The sequence below is a fragment of the Taudactylus pleione genome, unplaced genomic scaffold, assembly GCF_031769625.1.
Source record: "Taudactylus pleione unplaced genomic scaffold, aTauple2 ptg000875l, whole genome shotgun sequence".
NCBI classification, from domain to species: Eukaryota; Metazoa; Chordata; class Amphibia; order Anura; family Myobatrachidae; genus Taudactylus; species Taudactylus pleione.
The window spans coordinates 3,979,780-3,992,703 of NW_028285277.1; the positions used below are offsets into that span (position 1 = coordinate 3,979,780).

The 12,924-nt window shown below is 44.8% G+C and overlaps 1 protein-coding gene across 2 annotated transcripts in view; it reads left to right on the plus strand.

The window, feature by feature from the left end:
* Positions 1–12,924, plus strand: part of NELL1 (neural EGFL like 1) — a 647,610-nt gene that overhangs the window by 545,962 nt on the left and 88,724 nt on the right. For both annotated transcript variants that reach the window (XM_088458962.1, XM_088458961.1), the window contains exon 13: positions 570–695. In XM_088458962.1, coding sequence (XP_088315088.1) covers positions 570–695 — 126 coding nt within the window. The remainder of the gene's footprint in view (positions 1–569; positions 696–12,924) is intronic.

Sequence of the window (12,924 nt, forward strand, 5' to 3'; positions counted from 1 at the left end):
ATTACATTTTGCTCAATAAATCCAGATAGATGGTTTATTACTGCATATTGCTTTTTCCTTAGATAATGTGGACAGTAGAGTAGGAGAATATTTAATTTTCATTCACCAGAATCACCATATTTTCCATTCCTAATATGTAAATGGCATAAATGCACACTAATTTGGCTATTTCTACATATATCCATTTTGCTTTGAAATACATGTTAAAGTTGAATGAAAAGTTATCCTTTAAATAATGGCATAGCAGCAATGTGACATTCAATGCGTACTGAGAAAGAGATATTGATTGTGGATGTATTTTGCGATGTTTATTTCAGAGCTCACAATACAGGTATCTGCCTGCTCATTTGTGGTACAATAATAACCTGTAATTACATAATACTGAACCTTTGTTAATCCTTATCTTTGGAGTTCAAAACTTACATGATGAGCTTATCCGAGGCAGCAGCAATGGTCTGCTATAAAACAGCTCCTTGTGGGTTCTGGCCCAGATCAAATGCTCAATAAAATAAGTCTGAATAATTGTTGTGGTCACACGTCCCCTGCTTATTTATTATTATTTTTTTCAGACATTGATGAATGTGCAGCCAAAATGCATTACTGCCAGGCTAACACGGTGTGCATCAATTTACCGGGATCTTACCGCTGTGACTGCGTGCCGGGCTACACCCGTGTAGATGACTTCTCCTGTACAGGTAGGAGGAGAGCTTGGGACGCTGAGCGCAGCGTTTGGCATGTTTGCATTGTGACTTGTTACTCCATAGTATGTCTGCAGATAAGAAACAGATTTAGAGAACGCCGATAGTCAAATAATTCAATTATAAATGAGATTTATAAAAAGGACAGAACCATGAGTGACACACAGGAGGGCAGAACTGGTATATAGTACTTGTATTTATTTTCAAATAAAAGTTCATGTATGTATATGTATATCTACATACCTGCTAAAACTTTCCATTTGTTTAGTGATCTGGGTATTGTGGGACATCTCCTCCATGAGATTACTGTATACGTAGGATTGTGTTTAAGGGATGTACTATGGGTGCTCAAAAAACAATGCTATATGCTGTATAAGCTTAGGCAAAACCTTGTCATGGCAAATAGCAGGATGTAAAAGGAATGTATCGGTAGCAGGGTCAGACTGGCCCACAGGTATACAGGGAAAACCCCCTGAGGGCCCGACCCCCTCCTCTAGGGGTCAGTAACTTGGTGAATAAGGAAACTGGATGAATTTGGGTGCTTGGATTGTTTCTATGGAAACTATATAAAGATTAGCTTTTTTCCCCAATCAAAGTGGGTAATCCTGACACGGCCCACCCCTCCTTTATAAACGGGCCCTTTCCTTTGCATGTCCTCTGTCATGGTTGGCCCGCTGTGATGACCTCACCCTCTCTGGAGGTTGGCCATACCCCTTATGCTTTTACATTTATTTAAAAAAATTCTTTAGATAAACCCAAATATTTAAAACGACAAGCGCCATAATTAATAGGCGCCTAGAACACTGAAATTGTTCCGGCCCGTGGGGCAGGTGGCACCCTGCCCCCTGGCCCAGTCCACCCCTGGTGCTATTACTGGGTATGCTGCAGCCACTTGTATCACAGCACAGACTGAGTGATGGCTCTGTTATGTCAGTGCTATTACTGGGTGTGCTGCAGCCACTTGTATCACAGCCATACATGCCGATGTTTCACTCCCTCCTTCCGGGAGGGAGCTGTCGGGCTTTCTCGGCGGGGGGCGGGTCGCGGTGAAAAGGGGGCGTGGCCCGGGGGTGATGTGCATTTTGGGGCGGAGCATGGGGCGTGTCATCGCGATCGCGGCTCCGCCACCTCTTTACAATGCCAGTTTTAAAGGCATTGTGAGGCAGGGGGCGGGGCCGTGATGATGCGATTCAGCGCGAATCGCGTCACTGGCCCCTCCGCTGCCGGGATTTTTATAGTAAGTGCAGGGGGGGGCGGACGTGTCGCTGATAGCGGGAGGCTTGCTTGCTTTCCCGGGAGGTTGGGAGCGGCACCCGATTTTCGGGAGGCTCCCGACCAAATCGGTAGGGTAGGCAAGTATGATCACAGCACAGACTGAGTGATGGCTCTGTTATGTCAGTGCTATTACTGGGTATGCTGCAGCCACTTGTATCACGGCACAGACTGAGTGATGGCTCTGTTATATCAGCGCTATTACTGGGTGTGCTGCAGCCACTTGTATCACAGCACAGACTGAGTGATGGCTCTGTTATGTCAGTGCTATTACTGGGTGTGCTGCAGCCACTTGTATCACAGCACAGACTGAGTGATGGCTCTGTTATGTCAGCGCTATTACTGGGTGTGCTGCAGCCACTTGTATCACGGCACAGACTGAGTGATGGCTCTGTTATGTCAGTGCTATTACTGGGTATACTGAATGATGGCTGTTATGTCAGTGCTATTACTGGGTATACTGAATGATGGCTGTTATGTCAGTGCTATTACTGGGTATACAGAATGATGGCTGTTATGTCAGTGCTATTACTGGGTATACAGAATGATGGCTGTTATGTCAGTGCTATTACTGGGTATACAGAATAATGGCTGTTATGTCAGAGCTATTACTGGGTATACAGAATGATGGCTGTTATGTCAGTGCTATTACTGGGTATACTGAATGATGGCTGTTATGTCAGTGCTATTACTGGGTATACAGAATGATGGCTGTTATGTCAGTGCTATTACTGGGTATACAGAATGATGGCTGTTATGTCAGTGCTATTACTGGGTATACAGAATGATGGCTGTTATGTCAGTGCTATTACTGGGTATACAGAATGATGGCTGTTATGTCAGTGCTATTACTGGGTATACAGAATGATGGCTGTTATGTCAGTGCTATTACTGGGTATACAGAATGATGGCTGTTATGTCAGTGCTATTACTGGGTATACAGAATGATGGCTGTTATGTCAGTGCTATTACTGGGTATACAGAATGATGGCTGTTATGTCAGTGCTATTACTGGGTATACAGAATGATGGCTGTTATGTCAGTGCTATTACTGGGTATACTGAGTGATGGCTGTTATGTCAGTGCTATTACTGGGTATACAGAATGATGGCTGTTATGTCAGTGCTATTACTGGGTATACTGAATGATGGCTGTTATGTCAGTGCTATTACTGGGTATACAGAATGATGGCTGTTATGTCAGTGCTATTACTGGGTATACAGAATGATGGCTGTTATGTCAGTGCTATTACTGGGTATACAGAATGATGGCTGTTATGTCAGTGCTATTACTGGGTATACAGAATGATGGCTGTTATGTCAGTGCTATTACTGGGTATACAGAATGATGGCTGTTATGTCAGTGCTATTACTGGGTATACAGAATGATGGCTGTTATGTCAGTGCTATTACTGGGTGTGCTGCAGCCACTTGAAGAACAGTCAGCGATGTACAATGAATGAACTCTAGCAGAGAAGCTGCTCACACTCCTAATGAACTGCAGTGTTTTAATGACCGTGTTTCCTCTCCTCACCTCTTCCCTTACGCTGCCTCAGACGCGGTGAGGTCCGCCGAGACTCGCAGGCCGTCTGTTTCCTTCCAGGGCTTGTGCAGCGGGTGCCAAATGCCCAGACTGATACTGTGATTAGTGAAGCGTCTCCTAAACAGAATTCCTTCATTTTAATGATGTTAGCTCAGTTTTAAAGCCTTCCTGAGGGAATGGTGTTTATAGAGCAACGTTCAGACTGTGAGCCCCATCAATGAAGGGGAAATTAAACACAACGCGTTTCTCCTGATTGCTGTTTATCTGGCCGGCTCTCCGTGCCAACACGCACGATGCTTAGCGGCAGCCTTTTTACATTGCCCTTTGCCAGAGCAGATGACGCCATAGAATAGAGGGTACAGAAAAATATATTCTGCTGTAAAATCTATTAAATTACAGATTAACGCTCTTGCGCTCATCGTATATGTGGTTTGCGCTATGACTCTTTTTAGTTGTTTGATGGTTCCTTTATGATAAAAAGAAAATCTCAGGAGCGTTCTGCTTTCGCCTGTTCTGTCCTCCATCTTAGTAACTTGGCCGTCTGCGATGCGTTTTAGTGATGAGAAGAGACGTATGTAGCTGACGCTTGTGAGCACACATGCTGGGTTGGTCCTCGCACTGTTTACCAATTGTTACTGTAAGATCCTTTCCAAAAAATCTAGTTTCCTTCTCAGAAATACACTACAATATTGGCAACTCCCTACCAAGGGGTCTATGTACTAAGCCTTACAGGAGATTAACCAATGAGCTCCTCACTGTCATTTTTCAAACACAGCCTGTAACATGACAGTTAGGAGCTGATTGGTTGGTACTTTCTCTTTCCACTTTTTCTCTCTCCAAGGGCGGGGTGTACTAAACATTGCATCCGCCTCTTATCGTGTACATACCATGATTGACTACTGCGGAATGTACTTAGAAATGCGATTTAAATCGCAAAGGACAGCTCTCACGATATGAAGCCCATAAGCTTCTATTGGGTAACGCCACCTGAAGATGGCGCTACCCACCAGGATGAAGCACCAGAATACATCTCATTCCGGGGAATCGGTATGAAACACCTCCGGCCGCATGGCGGTTCGATTCCCGGCAGTGCCTGGCCGACAGATGCAGAGTTCCCGACAGCGCTGGAAATCCCGATTGTCCTAAAGTAAGTATCTACTAAGCTAACTCCCTAACCCACCTTAGGGGTGCCTAAACATAACCTCCCCCCCAAGTGCCTAATCCTAACCCCCCTTCCCCGCTGCCTAAACCTAAGTACCCCGGGGGGTGCCTAACCCTAACCCTCTCTCCCACTAGCCTAACCCTAACCCTCCCGGAGGGGTGCCTAACCCTAAGTCCCCCCGCCCAGGGTGCCCTAAATTAACCCTCCCCCCCGCGGCTGTCCGCTCACGGTGCCCGGCATCCCTTCGATCGGGATGCCGGGCGCCTGTCTCCCGGTGTCGGGGAAATGTCAGGCATCTACATCTAGACACCCGGCATTTTTCACTTTAGTACATCCTGCCCCAAGGCTTAGTACATCTCCCCCACAGCCTGGCCATCCCACCTAGACGTGATGAGGTCTGACGGCTGCTGTCATCCAATAACTGTTCATCATACCAGAGGCAATGGTGGTGCTAAAACGTCAATGTCTTCTATTATTATAAGGCGTTTCTGAGTCACCGAGGGAGGGGGGGATGACTGGGGGAGGGGGGGATAACCGGGGAAGGGGGGATGACCGGGGGAGGGGGGATGACCAGAGGAGGAGGGATGACCGGGGGAGGGGGGATGACCGGGGGAGGGGGGATGACCGGGGGAGGGGATGACCTGGGGAGGGGGGATGACCGGAGGAGGGGGGGATGACCGGGGGAGGGGGGATGACCGGAGGAGGGGGGGATGACCGGGGAAGGGGGGATGACCGGGGGAGGGGGGATGATTGATGCACAGATAGGAAGGATCTTGGACATTGATTGATTTCTAGTGAGTGGGCTTCACACTATAATATATGCCAGGGTGGAGGTCTTATTAACATGTCTGCTCGGAAGCGACTGACTGTACTCTACATACAAATAACTTCTATCCGCTATATAAGATTCCCAATGAAAGGCCGGTCCCAGGGCTAGTCTGATGCTGCAATATATTATATTATACATAAATACAACTTTGAAATGAATACAAAGTAATGACATTAGTGTCACCACAAACTATCACTCTTAAAGCCATCCCTACCTAATGATATATGTGTGCATGAGCCGGTAATGCGTATCATTGCCTGGAGCAACGCTATACCTATTACCATGGCTGTCCGTATTTTCCAGGGAGAGCCGTATACTGTTTTCTCCTCAGCATGATGGTGTTCTCCCCTCTTTGCTGTATAATTGCTGGGCTGACGGTCTCAGATCTCTACCAGTGAACGCGGAGCTGTCAATCAGCTCATGATACAGACGCTTCAGCGAGAGGGTCAGAAACAATTTGCGCAGGTTTGTGGTCTGCAGTCACCCGGGGATATAGAGAGACACATACAGTATGTGTGACCACCAACACTTCCATGGCAGGACAGATATGATATTGGACCTTGGGTGTGGTCTATCTATCGTGTGACTTTATAACGTGGAGCAGAGCACAAAGTTGGGGATGATATTTTCCTGATTTTTCTTTGTAAACGTTGGGACATGTGCTGAATACAGTGACGTATCTATAATGGGTACAGGATGTGCTGTGCAAATGGGTGTAGGGTGGTCCAACGCCACACACCCTGCAGTCAGGACTGATACTGTGCCCATGCTGAGTCCTGCCCCCCTATACTGGCATCCAGTGGCACCATTTTCCTGGCAATATCGTTGTAACGCTGGTGCCTGTACAGGAGCTTTGCTTTCCTGTCTCTGCATATCGCATCTTTCTGGGTATACCCAGGAAAGATGGTTCCGCCGAGAACTGGTATTAGGGGAAGGGGATGGCACTGCACTGTGTGTGTGTGGGGGGGCATGAAACATGCCCCTGATCTCCCTTAAAATGCCCATGCCATTACAGAAAGCAGAACCAGCTTAAAGCCTAATGGAGCCCTAGAAAACACACTTATCCCCCCCCCCCCCCCCCTGTTTGTCAAAAACAGGTCCCTCCGTGCTCACAGGGCCCTGGGCAGAAGCCCGGGCTGCATAATTAATGATCCAGCTGAGGACGTGCGCGTTGCCATGGTGTGATTGACTACTGGATCTTAGCCAATGGAATGAGCAGGATTTGAGGAGTCCGTACCAACGAGGTTGCAGGATCTCAGTCAAATGCAGCTTAATTAATACTTATAATAAAGTTTACATACATTGATAAAAATACATGTTCTAAAACGCTGGAGAAGAGTAATAAATGTGACAAATGAGTAATATACCGTATATAGGGACCATACGGCCCCCGATGACTTAATCACCTCGCCGCAGGGGGATACTAATCACAGGAGCAATTCATCATTGTTCCCGTGTGGGGACAGCTGCTCTGAAAGCAGCTATCCCCGCGATTAGTAGCACAGCTGCAGAAGTAGCAACGTTACTCACCTGTCCCCGTCACCGGCTTCTGCGCACGTGTGACCTGAGGTCATGCATGCGCAAAGCCTCCGAGGAGGCAGCGGAGGGATCCAGTCAGATCTCTCTTCGCATCCCTGGATCTGGTCAGATCTCTCTTCGCATTCCTGGATCTGGTCAGATCTCTCTTCGCACTCCTGGATCTGGAGATGGCGCTTGTTCTCGCAGGCAAACTCCAGAAACGTTGAAAGTTTTCTGAGTTTGCTGAGTATCAGGTGGTCCTATCTGACCCTTGATGATGAAAGGCCCGTTACCTTAAATATAGCGTTTCCTCCTGTGTAACGGGGCAGTTTAGTTATGATGAATAGGTCCCACAGGCTTGTATGTCAGTGTCACAGAGGCCATTTTCCTTAAATAACGTTATTTTAGTATTCATGAAGATACTTCACACAGGAGAAATCACTGATATCTCCTTGCTAAGTCCCCCTGCGTTAATTTCCACACTCCCCATACATTAGTACATTAGTACATTAGTACATTAGTATGGGTGCATTAGTACATTAGTATATTAGTACATTAGTACATTAGTATGGGTACATTAGTACATTAGTATATTAGTACATTAGTATGGGTACATTAGTACATTAGTATATTAGTACATTAGTATGGGTACATTAGTACATTAGTATGGGTACATTAGTACATTAGTATGGGTATATTAGTACATTAGTATGGGTACATTAGTATATTAGTATGGGTATATTAGTATGGGTATATTAGTACATTAGTATGGGTATATTAGTACATTAGTATGGGTACATTAGTATATTAGTATGGGTATATTAGTACATTAGTATGGGTACATTAGTTTGGGTACATTAGTATATTAGTATATTATTACATTAGTATGGATACATTAGTATGGGTATATTAGTACATTAGTATGGGTACATTAGTACATTAGTATATTAGTACATTAGTATGGGTATATTAGTACATTAGTATGGGTACATTTATTACATTAGTATATTAGTATGGGTACATTAGTACATTAGTATATTAGTATATTAGTACATTAGTATGGGTACATTAGTACATTAGTATATTAGTACATTAGTATGGGTACATTAGTACATTAGTATATTAGTATATTAGTATGGGGACATTAGTACATTAGTATATTAGTACATTAGTATGGGGACATTAGTACATTAGTATATTAGTATATTAGTATATTAGTACATTAGTATGGGTACATTAGTACATTAGTATATTAGTACATTAGTATGGGTACATTAGTACATTAGTATGGGTACATTAGTACATTAGTACATTAGTATGGGTACATTAGTACATTAGTATGGGCACATTAGTACATTAGTATGGGTACATTAGTACATTAGTATATTAGTACATTAGTATGGGTACATTAGTACATTAGTATGGGTACATTAGTACATTAGTATGGGTACATTAGTACATTAGTACATTAGTATGGGGATATGGAAATTATGGTATTCATCAAATTCCGAAAATTATGTATTTTCGGAATATGATGGAGTTACTATCCGCCTCTGTGAGGTGGCGAATATCAGGTAACACTTACCTGTGTCAGCGTGTGCAGGTCCCCCGGCGTCTTCCTCCGGCGCTCTGGTCTCTCCTCTGGCTCCGTCTGCTATGCGGTCATGTGGTCTCCCCAGCAGAACACAATAAAGTTTCGAAAAAAAAAAAAAAGTTTTTTTTTTCTTCTAAACAGTACTGTTTGCTGCTGGGGAGACCACATGACCGCATAGCAGACGGAGCGGTAGGCTGCTGCGCGGGCAGGTAAGTGCGGGACGGGGGGGGGGGAGGTGAGCGGGAGGAAACACACAAACTTACCGCAGGTGTAGGCAGTGCTGCGAATGCGCTGGGTTTACGAATGTAACAGAGCATGTGCCGCACTGATTACAGCTGCGATAAGGTAGTGTAGAGAGGGAAAAGTATCTATTTCCCGAAAAGCTGTCATCTCAAAAAATTCAGATTTTGGGAATAGATAGTTATAGGGAGGAGGAATGATGACTTCCTCCTGTAATTAGGTAGAACTCCATGCACACTCTAAACCTAATTACCTCCATCGATATTTTAGTTATGATGAATAGGCCCCACAATCTCCACTGTTGTTGGCTGATTGTGGATAATACTGTGCTTTATATAAGGAGAACAGAGAGTTGTCTCTCCTTTTTATTATACACATATAGAAATGGGGGTACACAGACATTTTCTGGGTCATAATGTACATTATTCATTCATCCACGTCAAGGATTAATACATAGTACAGTTCCTGCTTCCATTCACCAGCTCCCAGTATTACTGGGAAGTTATGATGCGTACACACAGTACGACGGGAGGACGATCAGATAACGATCGTTATCTGATCGTCCTGCATGTGTTGAATGATCGTTATCGAACATCCAACACATGCGGCAAGGCCATTACAACTATAACGACCTGCGAGTCACGATCGCGGGTCCCTATAGTAAACAGGCTAAACTGGTCGATAACGGCCAGGTACGCCTGCTTGCACGGACTACCGATGATGGTCGATAACGACCATACGTGACCGCGCATCGACCACCGGTTGGTCGTTAGCAGGGGGCAGAGGCTTTCAGATTTAAACGCTAACGATAGGATTGTTATCGTACAAATCTGACAGCTTATCTGACCTTCAGTTTTGCATTGAACCTAAATGCAGCGACTTGTAGTAGCAGTTAATGCCTGAAATTGTAAATGAAGCCAGTGGCTCCAGTCTATCTATATGAAGTCCTTTCCCTTGCTAAATACCACGCATCCACATTATTCACAATCCAAGGATTTCCCACCCCCCGCTAGCTGTAATGGAGCTGCAATAATATTGAGATTTGATGTGACATATAAATTATGAATAAAGATTTGAGTGCTCTTCCCAATAACCTGCAGCCTGTTTCCCTATTACTGGTTATTTAAGGCACTCTGAGCTACATAGCGCCTCCCCTTCCAGTCTCATCTCTCCCTGTCTGCTTATTTATAAAGTAGTTTTTTCAATAACTTCAACTTGATTTGTATACCATTTTATGTAAGCTAGCACAATGTCTAAGCTGTACAGGAATGTGGAGGTGTGTAAATGATGTGGGACCATTATGTAGAGGTGTACATGATGTGGGACAGGTATGTGAGGGTGCAAATGATGTGGGACATGTAGTATGTAGGTGTAAATGATGTGGGAAAGGTGTAAATGATGTGGGACAGGTGTGTGGAGATGTGTAAATGATGTGGGACAGGTATGTAGAGGTGTAAATGATGTGAGACAGGGGTGTGGAGATGTGCTAGTGATGTGGCACAGGATTGTAGAGATGTACATGATGTGGGACAGGTATATTTGTAGGTGTAAATGATGTGGGACAGGTATGTGGAGGTGTAAATGATGTGGGACAGGTGTGTGGAGGTGTAAATGATGTGGGACAGGTGTGTGGAGGTGTACATTATGTGGAACAGGTATGTGGAGGTGTAAATGATGTGGGACAGGTGTGTGGAGTTGTGTAAATGATGTGGGACAGGTGTGTGGAGGTGTAAATGATGTGGGACAGGTATGTAGAGGTGTAAATGATGTAGGACAGGTATGTAGAGGTGTCCATTATGTGGAACAGGTATGTGGAGGTGTAAATGATGTATTACAGGTATGTAGAGGTGTACATTATGTGGAACAGGTATGTGGAGGTGTAAATGATGTGGGACAGGTGTGTGGAGGTGTAAATGATGTGGGACAGGTATGGGGAGGTGTAAATGATGTAGGACAGGTATGTAGAGGTGTACATTATGTGGAACAGGTATGTGGAGGTGTAAATGATGTGGGACAGGTGTGTGGAGTTGTGTAAATGATGTGGGACAGGTGTGTGGAGGTGTAAATGATGTGGGACAGGTATGTAGAGGTGTACATTATGTGGAACAGGTATGTGGAGGTGTAAATGATGTGAGACAGGGGTGTGGAGATGTGCTAGTGATGTGGCACAGGATTGTAGAGATGTACATGATGTGGGACAGGTATATTTGTAGGTGTAAATGATGTGGGACAGGTATGTGGAGGTGTAAATGATGTGGGACAGGTGTGTGGAGGTGTAAATGATGTGGGACAGGTGTGTGGAGGTGTAAATGATGTGGGACAGGTATGTGGAGTTGTGTAAATGATGTGGGACAGGTGTGTGGAGTTGTGTAAATGATGTGGGACAGGTGTGTGGAGGTGTACATTATGTGGAACAGGTATGTGGAGGTGTAAATGATGTGGGACAGGTGTGTGGAGTTGTGTAAATGATGTGGGACAGGTGTGTGGAGGTGTAAATGATGTGGGGCAGGTATGTAGAAGTGTAAATGATGTGGGACAGGTATGTAGAGGTGTCCATTATGTGGAACAGGTATGTGGAGGTGTAAATGATGTAGGACAGGTATGTAGAGGTGTACATTATGTGGAACAGGTATGTGGAGGTGTAAATGATGTGGGACAGGTGTGTGGAGTTGTGTAAATGATGTGGGACAGGTATGGGGAGGTGTAAATGATGTAGGACAGGTATGTAGAGGTTTACATTATGTGGAACAGGTATGTGGAGGTGTAAATGATGTGGGACAGGTGTGTGGAGTTGTGTAAATGATGTGGGACAGGTGTGTGGAGGTGTAAATGATGTGGGACAGGTATGTAGAGGTGTACATTATGTGGAACAGGTATGTGGAGGTGTAAATGATGTGGGACAGGTGTGTGGAGTTGTGTAAATGATGTGGGACAGGTGTGTGGAGGTGTAAATGATGTGGGACAGGTATGTAGAGGTGTAAATGATGTAGGACAGGTATGTAGAGGTGTCCATTATGTGGAACAGGTATATGGAGGTGTAAATGATGTAGGACAGGTATGTAGAGGTGTACATTATGTGGAACAGGTATGTGGAGGTGTAAATGATGTGGGACAGGTGTGTGGAGTTGTGTAAATGATGTGGGACAGGTATGGGGAGGTGTAAATGATGTGGGACAGGTATGTAGAGGTGTACATTATGTGGAACAGGTATGTGGAGGTGTAAATGATGTGGGACAGGTATGTGGAGATGTGTAAATGATGTGGGACAGGTATGTAGAGGTGTAAATGATGTGAGACAGGTGTGTGGAGATGTGCTAATGATGTGGGACAGGTATGTAGAGGTGTAAATGATGTGAGACAGGTGTGTGGAGATGTGTTTATGATGTGGGACAGGTATATAGAGGTGTACATGATGTGGGACAGGTGTGTGGAGGTGTAAATGATGTGGGACAGGTATGTAGAGGTGTACATGATGTGGGACAGGTGTGTGGAGAAGGGTAAATGATGTGGGACAGGTGTGTGGAGTTGTGTAAATGATGTGGGACAGGTATTTGTAGGTGTACATGATGTGGGACAGGTTTGTGTATGTGTAAATGATGTGGGACAGGTATGTAGAGGTGTAAATGATGTGGGACAGGTGTGTGGAGATGTGTAAATGATGTGGGACAGCTATATTTGTAGGTGTAAATGATGTGGGACAGGTATGTGGAGGTGTAAATGATGTAGGACAGGTATGTGGGGGTGTAAATTATGTAGGACAGGTATGTGGAGGTGTAAATGATGTGGGACAGGTATTTGTAGGTGTAAATGATGCGGGTCAGGTATGTGGAGGTGTAAATGATGTGGGACAGGTATGTGGAGGTATAAATGATGTGGGTCAGGTATGTGGAGGTGTAAATGATGTGGGACAGGTATGTGGAGGTGTACATGATGTGGGATATGTATGTGGAGGTGTAAATAGTAGGGGACATGTATGTTGGGTGATGTATTGATGGGAAAAGGAATTTTAGAATTTGCAGCTGGGAGTTGCAAGTGTTTTTTATTTTGTATTTTTCCCACTACAGAGACA